Raw genomic sequence first — 23,578 nt, forward strand, 5'->3', positions numbered from 1 at the left:
ATGGAATAAAAATTTATTTGTAAAAGAGTAGCATTTTACAGAGGCACGGCACACCTCAACCCCTGAGACTTCATGTTCTATTTTCTGAGCCAACAACAAAGTAAGAGTCGCTGCTCTTTCTGTCCACTTTTAAGCATTTAAAGGCACCATTTAAGCATTACATTTAGTAAGAAGTGAAGAAATTTAAGAGAGGGTGTCAAAATACAGAATTCTGAAATTTCCAGTAGTTTTTTCTGTGACTATTTCAATGGCTCACTATCATAAGGAAAAATATTTTCCTTTTTTTTTTTTTTTTTTTTTTTTTTCTTTTCCCAGAGGACTCAACTCTCACTTCTGTTCTACCAAGAAAGTAAAGTTAAATGCTTGGCAAGGAATTTTTAGTTTCTGAAATAATTCATTTATCAGCAAGAGAAAATTCATCCACTTCATTTTATAATCCTAACTTTTGTGTTTGAAGAAGCTTGGAGGATATTATACAGACTTCCAGTTATTTATCAGGTCACAATGTCTTATTTTCAATAAGCACTTTTCAACCTGTGATAGACATTATGAATGGTAAGATATATAACATAGCTTACATTTATTGAACACTTAGTATGTCATTCACGTATATTATCTCATTTAATTTCATTAAAGCTCAGCAAAGATAGATTTTACAATCTCCATTGTACTGATTCTGAATCTACAGTATAACTTGCCTTAGATCCCACCCACTAATCTCCAATAAAATCTTGCCATGGATCACAATTGATAACAGAACCAAGAATTGAACCCAATTTTACATGTGCAATTCTAAAGTTCATGATCTTTCTACTGAATAACATGGCCTTAAGTTTTTGTAGCAGTGTCAAATGAGAATAATTGGGACGAATATTGCCTGGTTGTGGTGAGAATTATATAAGTGATGGTTACTGAACACATCTCAATTATTACAATTGAACACTATCAATAATCTCCACTTCCTTCTCTTTCTTTTTCCCATTATACCTGTATTCAATGAGGCAAATTTTGGGGTGGTGGGGCAGTGCCCCAGTAACATGTTGAAAATTATTAATCAAGTTATTAATTAATAAATCAAGGCTAGAGACTCCATTGCTCTCAGTGCTTGAATTTGGAGAGTGAGTCAAGTGTGGCAAAGTGGAGTTTTCTCTCCTAAAAGACTACAGTGTACTGTGTTCCCAAATACTTAAAAGTATGCTACTCAGAGACAGGACTCCAAAAGTTGCATGCATAATTAGGTAGAAACTGGCATTTTTTTAAATGGAATACTCATTTTATAAATATACTAGAGGCCCAGTGCACAAAATTTGTGCATGGGGTGAAGGAGGGTTCTCTCAGCCCAGCCTGCACCCTCTCACAATCCGGGAACCCTCCGCGGATGTCCAACTACAAGTTTAGGCCTGACCCCTAGGGGTGCCAGTGCACCAAGTGGCAGGTGGCCAGGGAGGACCCCGAACTGGGGCCTGGTGCCGCACAGCTCATGCTCATCCTAGCCTCTGCACCTGCTGCCACTGCTTGGTAGCACTGCTGCAGAGTTGGGAGAGGCTCCTGCTGCTGCAGCTGCCCTCGCCAGCCATGAGCCCCACTTCTGGCTGAGTGGCGTTCCCCCTATGGGAGTGCACTGACCACCAGGAAGCAGCTCCTGCATTGAGCGTCTGCCCTCTGGTGGTCAGTGTGCATCATAGCAACTGGTCAACCAGTTGTTCTGGTTGTTTTGCCATTATGGTCTCTGGGCTTTTACATATATAGATATCCTGAAAGCTACAAAAATGATTAATTTGCCTCTTAGAAATAATTAGTAATAAATATAATCTTCCTTTCCTAAGATAAAAAATATTCAACTTCTTATTCTTGTATATATAATTTGAAGAAACAAAAGAAAACTATTTAATTATAATCAAAATGTTTCTCAATAACCATTACTCAGCCTCAGATTATCATTTATCATCTGTGAAGAGTTATGCTATTTCAAAAGGAGTTGAAAATCTTTCATACGGTAAATAAGAAGCCATATCATCAATACATGTTTTCAGCCAGATTCTAGGTAGTTGACAAAGCCAAGTTGGAGATCAACCAGTGAAGAAATATTTTCTTCATAACATAGAGATAGCGGTTTTATTTTAAATGTTAATAGCACTTGGTAAGCTGAAGAGTATTTTTTACCATATAACTTTTATTAGTTATTAAATATTCTGTTCTCAAATTGGGTAAGTAACATTCACTGGAGCTTTCACTTGGAGAAAGGTTGGGTTGAAGATGTGAGTGGGATGGAATGGTTGGTAATAGGAACTTCAAAATAAATGGAAGGCATGCAAATTAAGTTTATAAACTAGAGGGAAAGGATTTGAAAAGGAGTTCCTAGAAAGCAAAGGGATTGTGTCAATGAAATAATAGGTCTTTGGCTGCCTTCCTCAGGATGTGCTGGAGCTGATCATTTCTTAAGCTGACTGTATTAACTAATTGCTCTGTGACCATAGATGTCTGGTTTTCTTATATATACTAATCCCAGTGTTTTCGCAAGAGGAATACCTGCAACTTTATCTTTTCAGTAACTTACAATTTCTACTCTATTCACGGAGTTTATCTACTTGCTCTGAACATTTAACTCTAAGGTATTCTTTGGGTTATAGCTGACTTTGTTATTGTAGTAATGAGATTAGCTTTTCAACTTCTCAAAATCATAACCAGCATTACTATATATCTCTAATGATGATTGTTCTGAATCTCAGCTGTTCAATAATTCTTTAATCTGGTATGGCTGCCTTGTTTTTGCCGAATAATTGAGCTATGACTTGACTTCTTATTTTATTCCGATATAAGACACAGGCAAGAAGCAATAATGATTTTACCACTCTCCCAAGGCTTCCCTTTCTTGGGCTTTAATTTCTCTCTGCCACTACAGACCAAATAATAAAATGTTGATTAGAAATAGTGAGAGTAGCTATTTTGTCTTCTTTCTGATCTTGGAGGTGTTAGGTCTGATCCAAGAATTGAATCGATACCCCTTCTCCGGGAACTGATCTTTAGGCCACTTCATAATAGACACTCCACTTGCTTAGACCACATTCCACTTGTTAAGACCATTATCTCTCCCCTCTGGACTTTCCCAGAATCCAGACCTGCACAGAGAATTATCCACCCAGAAAAAGCCCGCCTAGAGTCCTTTAAAAACCTCCGACTCCCCGTCTTTGGCTACTAGTGTCCAGATGACCCAAATTCAAAATTCTTACCCCTTTTGGCCTTGTGCATTCTTCCTTTGGCAACCCTAACATTTGGTGCTGAAAACCAGGACCCCCACCTGGGCCCTGCCCAAGGTGCAGAAGGGAAGGCCCCTGGAAATCAGACTGTAGTCTGGCCCCTCCAAATGTTAGGTCGCTGAAGGAGGAACACAGGAGGCCAGAGTGGTGAGGGATTAGGAATTTATTCACTCATCCGCACACCAGGTGGCAGAGCCTGGATGGCTCCAACACCGCAGTGACAGGAGTGGCCGTTTTTAAAGGACTCTAGGCCGGGAATTCTCTGTGCAGGTCTGGCAGGGAGAGATAATGGAATGTGATCTCTGCAAGTAAAGTGTGGTCTCAGCGAAAGGGAATGTCCATAGTGAAATGGCCTGAAAAGTCAGTTCCCTGGGGGAGGGGTATCGATTCAATTGTTCCATCAAACCTCACAGGAGGAAGGCAGTCTTTTGGTTTTTATCAAAAAATTATTTTGATAAAAACCAACATTTTTTTCTAAGTAAAAATGTTGTCAGACCAAGATAGAAAGACAATAATAAATATTAGTTTGTAAAAATGGAGGAAATTACTAAACACTGAAGTCCAGAGATATTCCCAGGAAAATAAGGAGGAAGGCAAGGATGTGATTACCATTGTTATGTAACAGAAGTCTATAATACTGGTTAATGTAAAGAGAAAAAATAAATAAGAAATATTACTATTGGAAGGAGAAGCAACATTATTATGTGAAAATAAAGGAACCAGTTACAAAATAACTGCACAGAAATCAATAGCTTTCCAATGGTCAGAAATAACTATTTGGAAAAGGAAAAATTTAAAACTCCTTAACAATTGTAAAAATAGACAAAATTGTTACTAACAAATAATGATTATCTGCCCTAGTATAAAGAAAACATTGAAATTTTTATAAGAAAATGAAAAGAACACCTGAAAAATGTTTTTAATGGATAGAAAGTTACCATGTATCAAATATCAATTATTTCTACATCAATTCTGTCAAATTCATAATATATGGGTATGATTATAAAAAATCACAGAAAAAAAAGAATAAATGAGACTTTTCAAGAAATATTTAAAAATAGGTTCAATAATGGAAGACAAACTAATTAGTGTTAAATCCTATCTAATAAAAGAGTAATATGCAAATTAACCATCACTCTGCGACAAAAATAGCAGCACCCATAGCCACAAGATGGCAGGGCCCAGTCCTCTCTGGCTCACCGGAGTCCTGCAGTCCCAGGGAGGGCTGCCACAGAGAGCTGGTAGCATAGGTGGCCTGGAGGAATGCTGCCTAGAAGCCCTCCTGACCCTTTGTAAAAACAAAGACAAATTCACTCCCCATGGAGTGATCCCCCACACACACCTGCAGCCTCAGGTCTTAGCCTTGGAAGTGCCCACACCCCCATGGAGCAATCCCCTCCCAGCAGCAGCCTGGGGTCTCAGCTTCAAAAGCATCTATGCCCACATGGAGTGATCCCCCAAACACACCTACAGCCTCAGGGTCTCAGCCTGAGAAACATCTGCGATGGGGGCAAGTGATCCTGCCCCACTGGCATCCAGGGGAGTCCACCTTGGAATTTCCCTTCCCCCCAGCAGAGTGATTGGAGGCAGGGGTAGCTGGGTGATGCTGCCCAGCAAACCTCTCCCAAACTTCTGACCAGGTTAGGGAGGTAAATGGGTTTTGTTTAAAATCTTTAGAAATCACAAAAGAAATGTCTGAGGTAGGGTTTCACATTGGAAGTAATTTACAACTAATTTCTGAAGGCAAACGGCGACATTGCAGTTACATTACTGGAGAGTACCCCGTGGTCTGGAAGTTGGCTCTGCAGTGGTGGTGGCAGGTGCTCCCCACCCTGGTTCCTCAGCACCTTGGGCAGGGCTTGCGCCCACCCAGGAAGGCCTTTTCCCCTACAGTTTTCACCAAGGCAGGGAGGTTTTATAGACATGAATAAGAAGTGCCCACAGACAAGTCCTGAAGATGTCAAGACTGGCATAAATAACAAACAAACTGGGAAAAGAACAAAACCAGAAACACCACAATCCCAACATAGATCATCTTTTTCTTCAGATGATGGTCTGTTTCCCTCTTCTTCGTCTTCTGGAAGCAAGACAGATTCAAGTACTGACGATTCTACCAAAAGAAAAGTTAAGAGAAAGAGAGGACAGAAAAGGAATAAAAGGAGAAAAGGAAGAAAGTACAAAAGATAAAACATCAAGAAAAAGAAAGAGAAGGGAAAAAGGAAGAAACAATCACATGATATCACCTTTCCAAGGTCTCATGAAATTCCTGTTTAAGGAGTTTATTTTATGACACTTTTAGTTTGGGTTTACATTTTTACTCGTTTGTCAAGACCATGGCAGATACACTGTCCGATATGGGGTGTGTGTGTGTGTGTGTGTGTGTGTGTGTGTGTGTGTGTTTTAATATATTTTACTGATTTTTTTTACAGAGAGGAAGGGAAAGGGATAGAGAGCTAGAAACATTTATGAGAGAGAAACATCAATCAGCTGCTTTCTGCACACTCTCCACTGGGTTTGTGCCCCCAACCAAGATACATGCTCTTTACCAGAATCGAACTTGGGAGTCTGCAGGCCAATGCTCCATCCACTGAGCCAAACCATTTTGGGCTGTCCAATATCTTAAAGAAAAAACTCTGTCTAATAAAGAGGGAATATGAAGGGGAGGGCATTTGTGGGTGACTGGGCTGTTAGGGACAATCGGGCTGGCAGGGAAGCAGTTGGGAGCCAGCAGCCGCCCTGAAGAGGCAGTTAGACATCCCCCAAGGGGTCCCAGATTGGAGAGGGTGCAGGTTGGGCTGAGGGACACCCACCCCCAGTGCACAAATTTCATGCATCTGGCCTCTAAACTATAATAATGAAATCATTATTAAAATTGTACAAGAAGGAACAAAGCAATCACTGGGAGAGCATACAATTTCAGAAATAGATCTTAGTGTGTGAGTTTATTATGTGGTAAAACATGCAGTTCTCCCCCAAATGGGTGAAAATCTATTACTTGATACATGATTCTGGGAATCTTAGCCATTTATTTTAATACAAAATTTTATTTAGAGTTGGTTCTTATTTTACACCATATATCAAAATAAGTTTAGAATAGATTACAGAATGAAAAGTAAAAAATGAAATACTGGGCTAACTAGGGGAGGCTATGGCAAATATTTACTTAACAACAAAGCAGTAGAGACCTTTTTGAGCAAAAAAGCAAAGAAATGCATATTGAAAGAAAAGACCAAAAAACTTCACAATGCAAAAATACAAACAGCTATATGGCAACAAATATTCCTATTTAGAATTGAATGGCAACTGACAGACAAATGATCTATTCAGTAAAGATTTAATGCCTTTAAATAGTTCATAGAAAACCTAATTTATAAAAGTGTAGCTCAGTGAAATAAACCGGAGAAAACAAATGAGTATGCAATTTAAAAATGTAGAAATATACATAGTCAAAAGCATGTCTTAAAATTTTAACTTTCCATGTAATAGAAGAAATGCTCATTAAAACATGGCACATCATTTTTTCCATTAAAATGCAAAAGTGATGATAGTGTGTATTTTATAAGTGTTAAAATGACATGTATATGTTCATATATAGGTTAAATAAATCTTTTTTAAAGCTACATAATGAAAATTATGTTGGCATAAAAATGAACTCTCAAGAGATATTTATGGACATGGAAAAATATAAAGTTATCCCATGTTATGATTTCAATTCAGTTAATACATATGTATAAGTCAATGTACATTAAACAAAGACTGGATGGGAAATAAACCTAATAATATCTTAGCATTGGGATAATACTTTAATTTCTGTTTTTAAACTTTTCTGTAATTTCATTTTTTTAATGTATTTTTATTGATTTCATAGAGGGAGGGGGAGAGAGAGATAGAAACATCAGTGATGAGGGAGAATCATTGATCGGCTGCCCCTTGCATGCCCCATGCTGGGGATCAAGCCCCAAACCCGGGCATGTGCCCTGACCAGGTTCATAAGTTGATGCTCAATAACTGAGCCACACTGGCTGGGCAACTTTTCTATAATTTTCTATTAAAATTAGTATTTGAAAGCACAGAACATGCTATCTAAAGCATAATTGTGATTAAAATTGTAAACTATGATATTTATCGGCATAGCATTATTCAATCAGGGTTACAATTCAGAAGAGTTAGGCTATCGATTGCACAGTGGGTTGCAATTAGCATTGTTTTAATGAAACAAAATATATCTATGCTTTAAGTGGATCTTTAAAAAAAAAAAAAAAGGAATGAAGGAAGGATGAAAAGAAGAAAGAAGCATCACAACAACTATTTACTTTCAATACGCAAACACATCCCCTTAATATATATCCAGATATTTATATGTCTAAATACTTGATGTTATCTATATTTCTTACTATGGTTTATTCCAAAAGTTCAAACTATTCTACATTGGATTAATTATTTTATAGAATTGAAACTTTCTGAAAGGGCATACTGTATATTGCTAACACATTCACATTCATTTCATTCTATTCGTGAAATAGCACAAAGGTGGAAATCATTGAGGATCCCAGTTTTATCTATTTCAGCTACTGCTGGTTGAAAAAAAAATAACAAATACAATGCCCAAATTTTTGAAAATACAGAACAGTATGATGGTCTGTAATGAAGGATTATTTAAGTCAATACACAGCCAAACTTGCATCATTTAAAATCCCCTTAGTCAGCATATTTCCATGTGCACTTAAAAGTTTGGTGGGGAGCAAAGATAAAAATTGAATTTTACTATGAGATTAGTTTTGCCAGCTAGTAAGTCCAAGTATTTGGAATCAAGTAGTTTTATTGTTTCCATGTGGGTGAATATTTCATTCTTTTTCCCCTTCTAATAAGTATTTTGTGCAAGCTTTTTTTTAATGTAGGTATAAAATAAGTACTCAGGTATCTAATTATCTTGGTAGACTTGACATCAGGAGGTGACACTCTTAGGAAGAAATAACTCCAGCATAAAAAGCCAATTACAAAAATAATTTTCCTTATTGAAAAATTTTTTAGTGAAATATAAAAATCTAAAAGTAACAAAAATGGCCTTTTTGGGGGAGGAAAGAAAAACAAGATGTGAATTTTTTTAACTAGATAAACAAACTGGTATTGTTATACTTCTAGATTCTAGAAAACTAGAGGGAAGATTAAGCATTTACTTTATAAAACTTGCCACTCTGCAGGATACCACATGTGGAAATGACAAGTTTCTGGATATCAGATATTAGATGATTTGACCCCAGTTTTCCTTATGATACTCATCTCAAAAGCAGACTTTATCCATTCTCCAGATAACCATTCTTCTGACACTGGATTATGATTATGAGCTACAAGTAACAGCTTGTAGTAAGAGCTTTTATGAAAATAAAACATATTCTGCAAACATACTGTGCGTGTATTTGCATATCATAATGATGTAAAACATCATAATTTATCCTATATTATTGTATCTGTAATAGATTCTATAGTTAGATTTAACTAATAATCCCAGAGTGGTTTAGGCATAAAGATTCTGAAAAACTTTAAGATCAATTTTCTTTGTTTTAGAAATGAAATTACTTATCTCATTCCTAAGGCTAATTAGAAATAGTAAGTGTGTTCTATATAAGAAATGAGATCGGATTTTTACTAACTTTTATTGAGATTAATGATTACAATCAAAATTTTTAATTTCATGACTTACCTTCCCTATTAAAAATGTTTAGTATTTCAAAACAAAATTCCCATATCTTACAGTTTCATATTATTGGTTTTACCTTATAATAAAATGTTATTAGTTACTAGTTCCCCATGCATGGATTTGTGTACATTGAAAGGGAATTAATTAGAAGGTGGCTGGTGGGACGGAACTGAGCAAAATAGTTGGACATGCCCTTGAGCCAACCTTCTGGGGTCCCTCCCAGCTTGCTGCACCTGGGGTGGCACTGCAATCAAAGGGTGTCTGTGGAGTAAATGAGATCCCCACTGTAGGTTGGATCCCTCAGCGTAGCCTGGAGGCATCTGGCCGAGGGCAGTTTTTGGGTGACTCAGGCTCCTCCCTCTCTAATTCCGGGGTGTGTCACCCAAGGATAGCCACTGCCAAGTCACCACAGGCTCAGAAGATCCTTCGTTGAGCGTCTGCCCCCTGGTGGTCATTGCATGTCATAGCTACTTGTCTACTTATTGGTTGGTTGCTTAGCCTTTTGTATCTATACTAGAGGCCTGGTGCATGGATTCATGCACCAATGGGGTCCCTCCACCTGGCCTGTACCCTCTCAGTCTGACATTCCCCGAAGGATGTAGTAGTTTCCAAAGCAGCAGATGGCCAGGGAGGATCCTGACCCTGGACCAACCATACCACTCTCACTAATTCCAACCATGCTGCACCTGCCACCGCTGCCCCGTAGCCACCACTCGATAGTACTGCCACGGAGGTGGGAGAAGCTCACAACACCGCAGTTGCACTTGCCAGCTGTGAGCCTGGTGTCTGGCACCATAGGTCAGCTGAGTAGCTTTCCCACTGTGGGAGTGCACTGACCACCAGAGGGCAGCTTTTGTGTTGGGTGTCTGCCCCCTGGTGGTCAGTGTGCATCATAGCTACAGGTTGTCTGGTTGCTTAGGCTTTTATTATATATCATTCTAATATATAAAAATGCTGGGTCCGTCACATCCACAACAACCGGAAGGCTCAACCAACCAGAAGTCAGTCCTGCAGTCAACTCTGGATTGCCATGGCACAGTGACCCAGCACTGACTGCTGAGGGGATCCGAATTAGGCCAAGAGAGAGGCCTAAAAAGAGAAGCAGCATCTGATCCATAGCCTCTTTGGCAGCTGTTGATCAGCACTTTCCTCTCTCTTTCTTTCCAGGCATGGTCAGCAGCCAAGTCTCCATTTCTCTTCAGACCTCCAACAGGGCTGATGATCATCCTTGCCTTTCTGATCATGCCCCATTGATAGGCCCAGAGATGCTGACTGGCATAAAAACCAACCAATCAGAACCAAATCTGGGTCAACTGTGAGGAGCCAATGGCTGCCTAGGATGTGAAGCTTTTGACACTACTTGGCATAACAACTGACTAATCAGAACCGAATTTGCCAACAGAGGAGGGCAATTGGGGGCAAGAGCAAGCTGGCAGGGGAGGGCAGTTAGGTGTGATTAGGCAGGCAGAGGCAGTTGGGGGCGAGGTCAGGTGGGCAGAGGAGGGCAGTTGTGGGCAATCAGGCCAGCAGGGAAGGGCAGCTGGGGGCAACCAGAATGGCAGGGGAGGGCAGTTGGGGATGAGATCAGGCTGGCAGAAGAAGGCAGTTGGGGTCAACCAGAATGGCAGGGGAGGGCAGTTGGGGGTGAGATCAGGCTGGCAGGGGAAGGCAGTTAGGGGTGATCAGATCAGCAGGGAAGCAGTTAGGCATCAATAAGGCTGGCAGGGTTGTGGTTGGGGGTAATCAGGCTTGCAGGCAAGAGTTGTTAGGGGAAATCAGGCAGACGAGCAGTTGGGAGTCAGCAGTCCTGAATTGTGAGAGAGATGTCCGACTGCCGATTTAGGCCTGATCCAGATTGGGCCTAAATGGGCAGTCAGACATCCTCAAAGAGTCCCAGATTGGAGAGGGTGCAGGCTAGGCTGAGGGACACCTCTTCTCCCCCCCCCCACCCCCCCAGTGCATGAATTGTGTGCACTGGGCCTCTAATCCTATAAATTAATAGAGGAATATGCAAATTTTCTGGGATGCTGTAATGTCACAACTGCTCAGCAGGTGGCATGTACAGCAGGCGTGGGTGGGCGAAAGACTTGCAACATCAGAGATGAGGGCAGGGCTGCAACAAGAATTAGGCAGGCCTGCACAGAGGAAGGCCTCCACCGCGGGCCCGGGCTGGGTGCAGGGTGGTGGTGGAGGCCTCCATCTTTGCACACCTGTACCAGGGCTTAGGCCGGAACATGCAGAGGAGGCCTCTGCTGTGGGCCTGTCCCCATGGTCTGCAGGTCTCTCCCAGCTCCGGCCTACCTCTTTGGGGCAATCCATCAAGGAGCCCCAGATGGGTGGGCTAGGCCTACCTCTTTGGGGTGATGGATCGCGGGGATCTGCACTGTGACACAGCACAGGCCAGGCTGGGGGATCCCCCCCAAGTGCACAAATGTCATGAACCGGGTCATTAGTAGAAAACAAAAGCCTAAGCAATTGTTATGGTGGAACAACCCAAACAACCAGTCACTGTGATGTGCAGTGCCGCTCAGCCAGAAGTCAGGCTCACAGCTGGTGAGCACAAGGGTGGTGGTAGGAGCCTCTCCCGCCTCCACAGAGGCCGTAGGAGCAGCAAGCAGGTGGGTGATAAGGAGAGAGGGGTCCTGGACAAGAGGGCACAGGCTGGGCTGAGGGACACCCCAGTGCATGAATTTCAAACACTATGTATCTAATCACAGCTGTTTTCATTATACTTCTCATCTAAAATACTTTTAGTTTTTTAAAAGCCTCTTTCCATTTTTTGTTTGATGCCTGAGGATCATTTCTCACACTTTTGCAGACTGTGGCAAAAATGCACAATAGATTTTTCCATTAAGTTGTACACTATGATAAATACACCAAAGGCTGCAAAGACCATTTAAATCAACAAAGGACTCAATGAGGTATTTGTCCTAAAGTTTTCAGAATTTTACAGATCTTTATTTTTAGATAACCGTCAGCAAACCATAGTAATTGGGCCAAATCTGACCTACTTGCTGGTTTTTCTAAATACAATGTTATTGGAACATAGCCTCACCCATTTCTTACTGCCGCTGTCTATGGCTGGTTTTGAGCTACAATGGCAGAAGTGACTGTTAAGATAGGAACTATGCAGCCTGCAAAGCCTAAATTACTTAATCTGGTCCTTTGCCAAGAACATTTGCTGACTCCTGATCTAGAAACTAACTGCTCTTTGGAGCTTCACATTTTTTAATTTTCTTTCTTAACTTCTCTTTGTAGGTGCTTCTTCTCACTGGTGAAATAATATATGCTTAACTGTGCAGTCAGACACACTTCATTTTTAATAATTAAGTATTGCATATATATAAATAAATAAATAAATAAATAATAATATGTGCACATATGTACATATATACATATACATATGTACATATATATACATATTTACATATGTGCATATATATACATATAAAATAAATATTATCTCTTTATATATATAAAATAAAGAGATAATATGCAGCCAAAACCAGTTTAGCTCAGTGGATAGAGTGTCAGCCTTCAGATTGAAGGGTCCAAGGTTTGATTCTGGTCAAGGGCATGTACATTGGTTGTGGGCACATCCCCGGTGGGAGTGTGCAGGAGGCAGCTGCTCGATGTTTCTCTCTCATCGATATTTCTAGCTCTCTATCCCTCTCCCTTCCTCTCTGTAAAAAAAAAAATCAATAAAATATATAATAAAAAAATTAAAAAGAGGTAATATGCAAATTGACCCTCACACCCTCACACAAGATGGCTGCCCCATGTGGTCAAAGATGGAGAGCAGGGGAGGGCAGTTAGGGGCGACCAGGTCAGTAGGGGAGGGCAGTTGGGGGTGACCAGGCTGGCAGGGGAAGGCAGTTGGGGGCGACCATGCTGGCAGGGGAGGGAAGTTATGGGCAATCGAGCCAGCAGGGGAGCAGTTATGTGTCGATCAGGCAGGCAGGCAAGTGATTGAGAGCCAGCAGTTCTGAATTGTGAGAGGGATGTCTGACTGCTGGTTTAGGATCCCACAGTGTCACAGTCGGACATACCCCAAGGAGTCCCAGATTGGAGAGGGTGCAGGATGAACTGAGGGATCCTCCTCCCCTGTGCACAAATTTTGTGCACCCGGCCTCTAGTGTGTGTGTGTGTGTGTGTGTGTGTGTGTGTGCATCACCTTCAGGATGAAGCCGGGGCTGCCAGGGCCAAGGCAAGCTCCCAGGAGGGCTGAGACAAGCAGCCACGGCTGCAAGGACCGATAGTAGAGTCCTGGCAGGGTGGGCAGGGCCTCCCTGTGGACAGTGATGAATGGTAGAGCTCCAGCTGGGTGGGAGGACCTTCCACTGCTCTGTGATTGATCACAGAACCCTGGCAGGATGAGCAGGGCCTCCCTGCTGGTAGGGATCAATGGTGGAGGCAAGGCCAGGTGGGCAGGGCCTCCTTGTGCACTGATTGCCTCAAAGAAGGAGCCCCAGGCTACCAGACCTGTGGTGCTGTAGTGGCGGGCAGGGCCTCCCTCTGAGGGACATCAGTCTGGGGGTCTGCAATCCATCGCCCCACAGAGCGAGGCCCAGACCAGGCAAGAGATGGCAGCCAAAGCCTTTTTCCTGCAGAGGGAGGTGACCGGTGGCAGAGTAGAGGTGGCACCCCACAGATGGCAAGCAGTGACAGCCATTGGGGGGAAGGGGACAGCTGCCAGCAGCCAAGGGAAGGAAAGCTAGTAGGCCCCTTCCCCTGCCATCTCCACCTCCAATGGACCACCTCCACTTCCTACTGTGACAGGAGGGAGGAGGGAACCTGATACTGCCCATTCCTCTCCCAGCTGGCATCAGCGACAGAATGTTTGAAGACCAATTATTAGCACAATGTACCTCTGAAACTGAAAGAAGCTATTGTCGTCGACAGAATATACCTGAAGAGCAGCCATTGACAAGTACTGCCAATACTGATAGGAACTGCCTTCACAACAAAAATTAAGTAAATGAGGATGCAATTCGCGAAGTGTTATATATCAGTTTTGCCTATCACTAAAATTCTCCAGTGAAAAATCATCTAATGGAAAATTTACTCAATGTTGTAGCAAAGGTAAAATTTGTCCAAATGATATACACTTTCCAGAATACCCAGCATATTTCATAAAAATTAATGATAAATGAAGATTCTGACAGTAAAAATTTTATGGAAAATATACATTTGATAAATAATTCTTTTACTTTTGCTTTGATGAGTGCAAACATTGCATCACTATCAGGGTATGGGCCATACTCTTTTAGAATACACGAGCAAGTTTATCACCCTACTGGAACTTTACATCCTTCAGGTGGTGTTTCTCAGAAGTTTGCATATCTCTATATTTTAGATATGGCTGAAGCGATGAGTAAAAGATTAACAATGCCAGAAAACCAAGGTTACTCAGAAAAACTCATGATCAACATCAAAAACCTCATGAATTAAATAAACGTATTAACAAATCATAAGATGTTACAAAAGGTAGAAAAGGAAGCCCAAACTGAAGCAGCAGCAAAAGGTATTGCTCCCACGGAAGTAACAATGGCGATTAAATACAATCATAATAGTGATCCAGGTAGATAAAATTCTCCCTGTGTCACTGAGGTAGTCATCATGTTCAGAAACAAAGATGGAGAACCTCCTTTTGAAAGGGACTTGCTCATTCATTGTAAACCAGATCCCAGTAATCTGAATGCCACTAAAATGAAACAAAACAGTATCCTGTTTCCTACATTAGATGCAATGACATATCCTATTCTTTTTCCAAATGGTGAAAAAAAACTGGGGAATGGATATTGCATTAAGACTGAGAGGTGACAGTGTAATTGACAATAATACTAGACAAAATGTCAGGGCACAAGTCACACAAATGCAGTGTTATGGATTTCATCTCTCTGTGAGCGACATGTTCAATCCTATTTTAAATACAGGAAAGTTAACTCAACAGTATACTGTAGATTCATATTCAAAAATGGAAGCAAATTGGATAGATTTCGTTAAAGCAAACCAATCTAAATTGAGAGTTGAAAATGTGGTTTGATGGATTATCTCAGATTTGAATCTGAAAATGACAATGTGCCTATTGGTAAAATAATACTTCCATCATCTTTAGAGGGCAGTCCCAGAAATATGCAGCAAAAAAAACTGTGCCCCTGTTGGGATGATATGGAGTTGGATAAGGCCACAGCTCCTGACCTGGCCTCACTGCAATGCTTTGTCGTCCTCTGTGAGGTGATAGGTTGCAGAGAAAAGTATTCAAGACCTTAATCCCTCCCTTACCCACAGCGATATCAGGATGCTATGACAATTGTAATGAAGTATGGCAATTCCAATTCATTCATATTACAAACAATTTACAATGCTGGCAAAAAGTTGAAAACAGACCTGACTTGGTAGCCAGAGTTTTTAATATTAAGTTGAATGCTCTTTTAAATGATATATGTAGATTCTATATATTTGGCAAAGTAATAGCTAAAATTTATGTCATTGAATTTTAGAAATGTGAACTACTTCATGCTCACATATTATTGACATTAGATAGTGAGTCCAAATTATGAATAGAAGATGACATTGATCATATAGTTAAGGCAGAAATTCTGGATGAGGACCAGTGTCCTCAACTTTTTCAAATTGTAAAATCAAATATGGTACATGGACAATGTGGAATACAAAATCCAAATAGTCCATGTGGAAAATAAAAAATGTTCAAAGAAATATCCAAAAGAATTTCAAAATGCAACTATTGGATATACACTGAGTGGCCAGATTTTTATGCATTCAGAGATCATAATAATCTGGCCTCTCAGTGAGTATAAATATATATATGGCCCGGTGCATGAATTGGGGGGTGTCTGCACCCTCTTCAATCTGGGCCCCTTGAGGGATGTCTGAGTGCCCGTTTAGGCCCGATCCCTCTCACAACCAGGACTGCTGGTTCCCAACTACTCCTCTAACTGCCTTCCTGATTTCCCCTAACCACTTCTGCCTGCCAGCCTAATCTCCCCCTAACCACTCCCCTGCCTGCCTGATTGATGCATAACTGCTCCCCTGTAGGCCTGGTTACCCCTAACTACCCTCCCCTGAAGGCCTGTGTCCCTCCTAACTGCCCTTCTTTGCAGGCCTAGTTGCCCCCAACTTCCCTCCTCTTCCCTCCTCGCTTGGTCACCCCTAACTGCCCTCCCATGCAGGCTTGATCACCCACAACTTCCCTCCCTTGCAGGCCTGGTCCCTCCCAACTGCCCTCCCTGCTGGCCATCTTATGGTGGCCATCTTGTGTCCATATGGGGGCAGGATCTTGGACCACCTGGAGGCAGCCATCTTGTGGGTTAGAATGATCATCAATCTGCATATTACTCTTTTATTAGATAGAATAGAGGCCTGGTGCATGGGTGGGGGTCAGCTGGTTTACTCTGAAGGGTGTCCTGGATCAGTATGGGGGTTCCCTTGGGGCATGAGGCAGCCTGGGTGAGGAACCTGTGATGGTTTGCAGGCCAGCCACACCCCCTGGTGACCCAAGCTGAGGCCCTGGTATCTGGGGATTATTTATCTTCTACAATTGAAACTTAGTAGCCTGGAGTGGATGCCTAGGTTGGCCAGGGCTGCAGCAACTTGGTTTTCTATATTGCCAGGGGCAACCTTTTCCTCCTGCTCTTTCCAGCTCCATGGCTGCCGCCATTTCTGTTTGGATTTATGTATCTTCTATCATTGAAACTTTGTAGCCTTGAGTGGAGGCCTAGGCCGGCAAGGGCAGGCAGAAAGCTTGGCTTCCTCCATTACCAGGGAAACCCAAGCCTCCCTCCTGCTCTCTGTGGCCGTGCCATCTTGGTTTGGTTTATTTGCATATTAGCTCCTGATTGGCTGGTGAGCATGGCCTGTTGGCTTAGTGGAGTGATGGTTAATTTGCAAATTACTCTTTTATTAGATAGGATGAATATTCACATCTATTGCCTTTGCCTGAATATATTACTCTTATATAAAAATAAAAAAAGTCATTTCTGACATCTTTCTTCAAAACTGAGATATGTTAGAGATTTACACTTTAGTCTCTTCACTGGATAAATACTTCAAACTATCATTTGTTTTCTAGACTGCCTAATTTAATAGGGTTCACTTAACATGGTCCCTGAGGGCTTTGAAATCAACATCTGATTGAATGTGAGAGGAGAATAGTACAATTAATTTGAAGTATATCTCTCTATCCATTTGTTTTGGAATTAGATAAGATTGAGAAGAAAATAACTTCTTCCAAAAAACATTAGAAATATCAAAGCTAGGATACATATTAAATAGATGTGCAATGTTAAATATGTCTTAAATAAACATAGTTAGGTCAGTTTTTGAGAAATATTTACAAAATATTGAATAAAGAGTTGTCCCATATTTGAGAGCAACTTGGATATTTTTTATAAGATTTTGTCATACTAACTAGAGGCATGATGCATTAAACTTGTGCAAGAGTAGGCCTTCCTTCACCCAGCTGCCGACACAGTCTTCCCCCTGGCCCTGGCTTCATCTGGGGGATGTCCAGATGACATTCCGTCTAATTAGCATATTACCCTTTTATTATTATAGATTCCTAGATATATTTCACATTTATATGGTACACAATTAATTCCTAAACATCTTCCAAAATACTGTTGATATAAAAATCTCACTGATTCATTTTCAACAATTGTTGACCTTTCCACATGTATACTACAAAGTCATGACTAGGTATGAAAAACAGCTGCTATTGTTTAAATGTTTACTGTGTAGCAAACTCTAGCTTTAATCTTTACATAACCTCTCCTACCTAATTTTGCATATGAGGAAACAAGATTAGATAGGGGGGAAAACTTCCTAAGATTATATACCTGTCTTGTGCCCAAGCCAAGATTCTAGTGCAAGCAGGTGAACTCCAAATCCTCCCTTTAAACCATGTTCTCCTGGAGGTCTTATTAAGATAAGCTCAAACACCACCAATTGTAGTGTAATAGATACTAGTACGTGACATTGGGTTGATATTGGAGAGCACTGAGAAAGGGTTGCTAACCCTTCTGGGTGAGAAAAAAGTAGATGCTTCTTGGAGTAGATAAGCTTCCGTTCAATTGTGTATACTGATTAGACAGGGGGGAGGTATTCTAGACATAAGTAACAGCAGGTTCAAAGTCAGGGATCTCAAAGAGCACATCCAGGGAGGGACACTAAGGGGCATAAGAACAGGTTGTAGTGATGGGTGGGAGGAGTGGGAAGGGGCCTGCCATGGGGACATATACAGGATGTCAGTGGTTTTCAGATTTCAGTGTGGCAAGAATCACATTGGATGACTATTTACAATGAAAATTCCTGAACCCAAATTATCAGAGAATCTTTCTTCTACAGATATACCCAGGAATTTAGTTTAAAAGGAATACTAGATGGTTATAATGTAGAAGAGTCTGTTTGCTAACAGTGTTAAAAATGTCTGGAAATTGCTTGGCAGGTGTGGCTCAGTGGTCGAGTATCAACCTATGAAACAGGAGTTCACAGTTTGATTCCTGGTCAGGACACATGCTTTGGTTGTGAGCTCAATCCACAGTTGGGGGCATGTGGGAGGCAGCTGATCAGTGATTCTCTTTCATCATTGATGTTTCTACCTCTCTCTCCTTTTCTTTTCCTCTCTGAAATCAATAAAAAACATATTTTTTAAATATCTGGAAATCAATATGCTGGAGTACAGCATTGTTAATGTGTCTGTATTTTAGAAAAAAATACATAGCAGCTCAGTGGAGAGAGGAAGTTGATCTCAAAAATGATTTTTGGTTTATTTTAAATTAAGAAATAACATAAAGGTGGTTTTTCTTAATTTATAGCATAGACACACTTGTTTATAATTGTGTTTGGGTGCTATTTAGATTATACTAGGTTATAAAAATGCTTAAAAAAAAGCAACATTTAGTTGTGTTAATTTTTGTTATTGTTGTTAATCTTTACCCAAGGAAGATTTTTAGAGAGTGTGGAAGGAAGGGGGAAGAAAAGGGGAGTGAGAAAAAGAGCGGGGGTAGGGAGGGGGGAGACACCTTGATTGAATCAAACCCGAGACCTTTTTGTCCATGGGCCAAAGTTCTATCTAAGAAGCCAAATAAGCTGGGGCAGTTGTGTTAATTTTTAAAGCACTGTAAGCTACAGAATGCATGAGCTTTTCAAACCAAATCTTATTGGTGTTTGCCATTGTCAACACTTTCTACCCTAGCAATTAGTAAACAGCAGATCAATTAATAGAGAACCAATTATGAATAAATGAATAAATTGCTTAATTGAATCACATATTTTCAGTAGAACCTTATTTTACATATATAACTGGGGAACCATCTAATAAGTCAAGCAAAATGCAACCATCTAATAAGTCAAGCAAAATGCAGTGCTTCTGTACTTTTCCCTGCGATTGACTTAACCATTTAAAGAACTAATTACTGGCCAAAACCAGTTTGGCTCAGTGGATAGAGCATCGGCCTGAAAGGTCCCAGGTTCAATTCTGGTCAAGGGCATGTACCTTGGTTGGGGGCACATCCCCAGTGGGGGGTGTGCAAGAGGCAGCTGATCGATGATTCTCTCTCATCAATGTTTCTCACTCTTTATCCCTCTCTGTAAAAAAATCAATAAAATACATTTTTTGAAAAAATAAAAAAGAACTAATTACTTAAGATAAAATTTCAATTGACTTATAAATTTAAGATTTACTACAATCTTGTTATAAAATACAGTAAAAGTTGTTATTTGCCACTGTCTTTGAATACATTTGCCATACTGTATGTAAAAACAAACTTCATTTTAAAAGGATCTATTCCATTTAATTATTTGTAGTCAGGTGGCTCCCCAAAATATTGTTATTTTAGAAAATCTATATTTCTTCATCTTGCAAAAGACAATGTCAGTATGTATATTTTTCAGTATTTAAACAAACTTGCAAAGCAAAACGAACAGGAGGGAACAACCATCTAACTCAAGTGGAATTAAATAAACTCTAAATGTTAGATTTTCTTTACATAATCAGAGATAGCCTTGACCAACTGAGGATTCTCAAAGTTAGCGTGCCAGGTCACACACAGATATTTATTCTGTACTTATGCTCATTCAACACAGATGGAAGGCATAAAATATCTGAGCTCCAATGAATCATGTCTGGGCAGAATGATAGATATGGTGTTTTTTTATGTTGACAGTAAAGTTGTTTTCACATTCCACTTGAATTAAATTATGCTCATTCATGCCATAGTACATAATCTCTGGCAAAGATTCTTAGAAAAAGTCATCATGTGGACCCTCTGCAAAACAAGTGGGAAAAAATAGTAGCACTATAAGCCCTATAAGGAAATTTAAGACAAAAATTGAACAGTCTTCATGTATTTTTTTAAAATATTTAATTATCTTTAGGTTAACATTTATTAATATGGATTCATATATGTTGTATGTAAATTACTATAGAGATATTAAAGTCAGGAGCAATTTAAATCTTTAATTTTAATAAACTGACAAAAGTACTTTGAATTTCTAATAAGAAAATGAAAGCATGTGTCAGATATACAAAGTATGATCATAATTTTAGAATGTTAACAATAAAGTTTGGTAAATAAGCACATGATATTTTATATAAAGAAAAAAAGTTACATAGTAAAATAATATGTGATCAATAGCAATTATGAAACTTTATCAGTATAGGCTCTGGAGAGTAATTTCTGTGTTCCTTAAAAAAAATCAATGGACTGTAGCTATAGGGAAGAAAATTATCCCAGTCGAGGCAGAAAGAGTGAACAAAATCTTATTAGTCTAGTGCTTGCTCAAGTAGACATTTTAGATATGACCTAATCATAGTGTTGTTAGGGATTCTCAGTAATGCACTCAGTTTGAATGACTCAGTAGAAGGACTCACAGAACTCAGAAGAGCTGTTATACCCAAGGCTGCCACTTTCTATAGCAAAAGGATAGAGGTTAAAATCAGCAAAGGCGAAAGGCACTTAGGGCAGAGTCCAAAAGAGAAGCTTTCCATTGTCCTCTTTTAATGGAGTCATACAGACAGTACTTCCCCCAGCAACAATTTTTGAACACACAGCATTCACTGCCAACTTAGGAAATTTATCCAAGTCTCAGTGTCCAGGGATTTTATGGAGGGTCAGTCACATAGGTATGAAATTCTCCATGACTAACCTTATCTCTAGTCTCCAATCCTCTCCCCACCGCCTGCCCCAGGGCTCCAGGTGAATAAAACAGACATTCACCATAAATCATATTGTTATCATAAACTATCTTGCATTTATCCAGCAGGATATTCCACAGGCTGTATCTCCCAAGGGCTGGTTATTTCTTTGGAATATGTGGGTTGAACACCCTGGACCTGCTGAGTTAATGCTTTACAATGCAGTACAGTTTGTATGACTATGTGTCTTAAATTTTAAAACTTAAGAAAAACAAAACAAATAAAAAGATCTGATATTCTGAAAAATAACACCTGCAAGATGTTTTTCTATAGCCACTTGTTTGGATGATGAGAACAGAAATGAGGAAAACCAACTACTTAGTAAAGCAAGTGGTCTTACCTTTGGGTTGGGAGCCCAGTGTCCTGCTCAGTGGAATGGGCCTCAGTGGAGTCATTTGCAGCCAGGTTTGACCTACTCAAATCACCACATGGGAGTGAGCTGTGACCCAGAACACTGTTAATACTTTATGGCTGCTCCAATCAACAGGTCTGCAGAAGAAAGCTTGTTGCACTAAACTGAAAATTTGAGAATTACCTACTTACCAATCTTTCTTTTTCTTTTTGCTTCTCACTGTTCACCCGTACTTCTTTCTCTGAACTGCAATGTGGTCTTCTCTGCAGATGTTCCAGTGGCTTTGATCGTCATCGCCAGGACTGGGTGGACAGTGGATGCCCTGAGGAGGTACACATGTTCTTTATTATGACAAGATTCGGGGAAACAAGCTGTCATATACAGTATAGATGCTATAACTTAGTGAAAATGGTATCTTATTTGGTAAAAGTAGACAGCATTTATTGAGTCCCGTGGGGTTTTAAATCTTTGCATGCATTTTCTCAATTTATCCTCATATCCATTCTATGATGTAGGGGCTGTTATTGCCTCCATATTTCCAGGAGGAAAGAGGGAGGGGTGAGAGGAAATGGTGGGGAGGGATGTTGTGAAGGTATCCAGAGTCAAGTATGTGGCTAGGGAATAATAGAACCAGGATTTGAATTTCTATGAGCAAAGGATAGTTCTCTTAAACATTTCCTTGCTGCTTTTCTAAGACCTACAAAGTCATTTTTCATATTTTTCCACTCAATTATAAAGCCAATGGCATGAAGGAAAAGATCGATTGCAACAAATTGGACTGATATAACATAGAAACAGTAACTCCCAAGATATTCTGCGAATATGATGGAGACAATGATGCAATGAAGCAATTCATATAAACGTGGACAGTTGCAGAGGCAATCTGAACCTATTCACAATAGTTTTCTAGTGAATTGCATCCACCTGGTCATTTCAGGCTCACATAAAGATATTCTGCAAAGTTCACAAAGAACAGTATGTTTCTTCACCATTTAAATTTTAGGGTATGGATTTTGAATAAAAACAATGAACAGTTACACATTTTTTCTCATCAGTTAAGCAAATCATGTCAAAGAGCTATTTAAAAAACTAGTGAATGATAGTTACTAGATTCTTTATCAAGTTAAGTTTTTATGGTGTCTCGTAAATATCTTGATAAATACTTCTTTGAGAATATCTTGAACTTTAATCAACTTTTGACATTCATGTAAGTCATTACCATAATATATACTAATCTATCTATTTCACTTTGCTTACTTAACATCATAGTTCAAAAAGAAAATATATTGGTAGAGTTATAGTAATGTTGTGAGTTAGATATTTTAATATAATCAGTTACCTCGATTATTTATATTTGCCTAATATCAAGTGTGTAATTTAGACATCTTAATTTTTTTGCTACACTGTGGACCCACTACAATCCATAGGAGACAGAAGAAACCATCCTAAATATATTTGTGGGGAATTTACCATGTTCTGTGGCTTGTACTAAGCACTAAAATTACAAAGATTTTAAAAAATTACTCTCTACTTCCAGTGAGCTCAGAATTGACTACATACTGTAGTTTTTAGTGTACACATTTTATTCTGAAATTAAATTATCAGCATTATTAATTTTGAGGTAAGCAATTAAATACCCTTATTTTTATAAGTAAACAACATCAGTCTATTTTCCATGTCTAAAATTGGATTTAAATTTTCTTTCTCACCTTGTGAGATGAGTTTATTCAATAAGTGCACATCCTAATATGAGCACTTAGTATGTACTGTTCTAAGCATCAATAATGTGAAAATGTAAGAAGTGTGTACATTGGGATAGATAGACCATTGAACAAAGGACTGCTCTTACTTAGAGAGACTGAGCAAAGATACAGTATCTCAAGTATGGTCTTGCTAAGTAGGGTAAGATAAGTTTTGTCTGAGGTGATATTTAAGAGGCTGCCTGAAGGGTAACTGAAGTTCTAAGAAGAGGAATAACATGAGATGACATTGGTGATGTAAGCAGGGACCAAAATTTGACAAGTTAAATAAGTTTTGACTTTACCCAGGGAAAA

At 39.8% G+C, this 23,578-nt stretch overlaps 1 protein-coding gene across 1 annotated transcript in view; it reads left to right on the forward strand.

Moving 5' to 3' along the window:
* The window catches only part of PLXDC2 (plexin domain containing 2), a 406,586-nt gene that overhangs the window by 333,327 nt on the left and 49,681 nt on the right, over positions 1 to 23,578 (forward strand). The window contains exon 10 of the mRNA XM_084868544.1: positions 21,794 to 21,854. Coding sequence (XP_084724670.1) covers positions 21,794 to 21,854 — 61 coding nt within the window. The remainder of the gene's footprint in view (positions 1 to 21,793; positions 21,855 to 23,578) is intronic.

The sequence above is a fragment of the Pipistrellus hanaki genome, assembly GCF_964339955.1.
Source record: "Pipistrellus hanaki genome assembly, chromosome: 1".
NCBI lineage: Eukaryota > Metazoa > Chordata > Mammalia > Chiroptera > Vespertilionidae > Pipistrellus > Pipistrellus hanaki.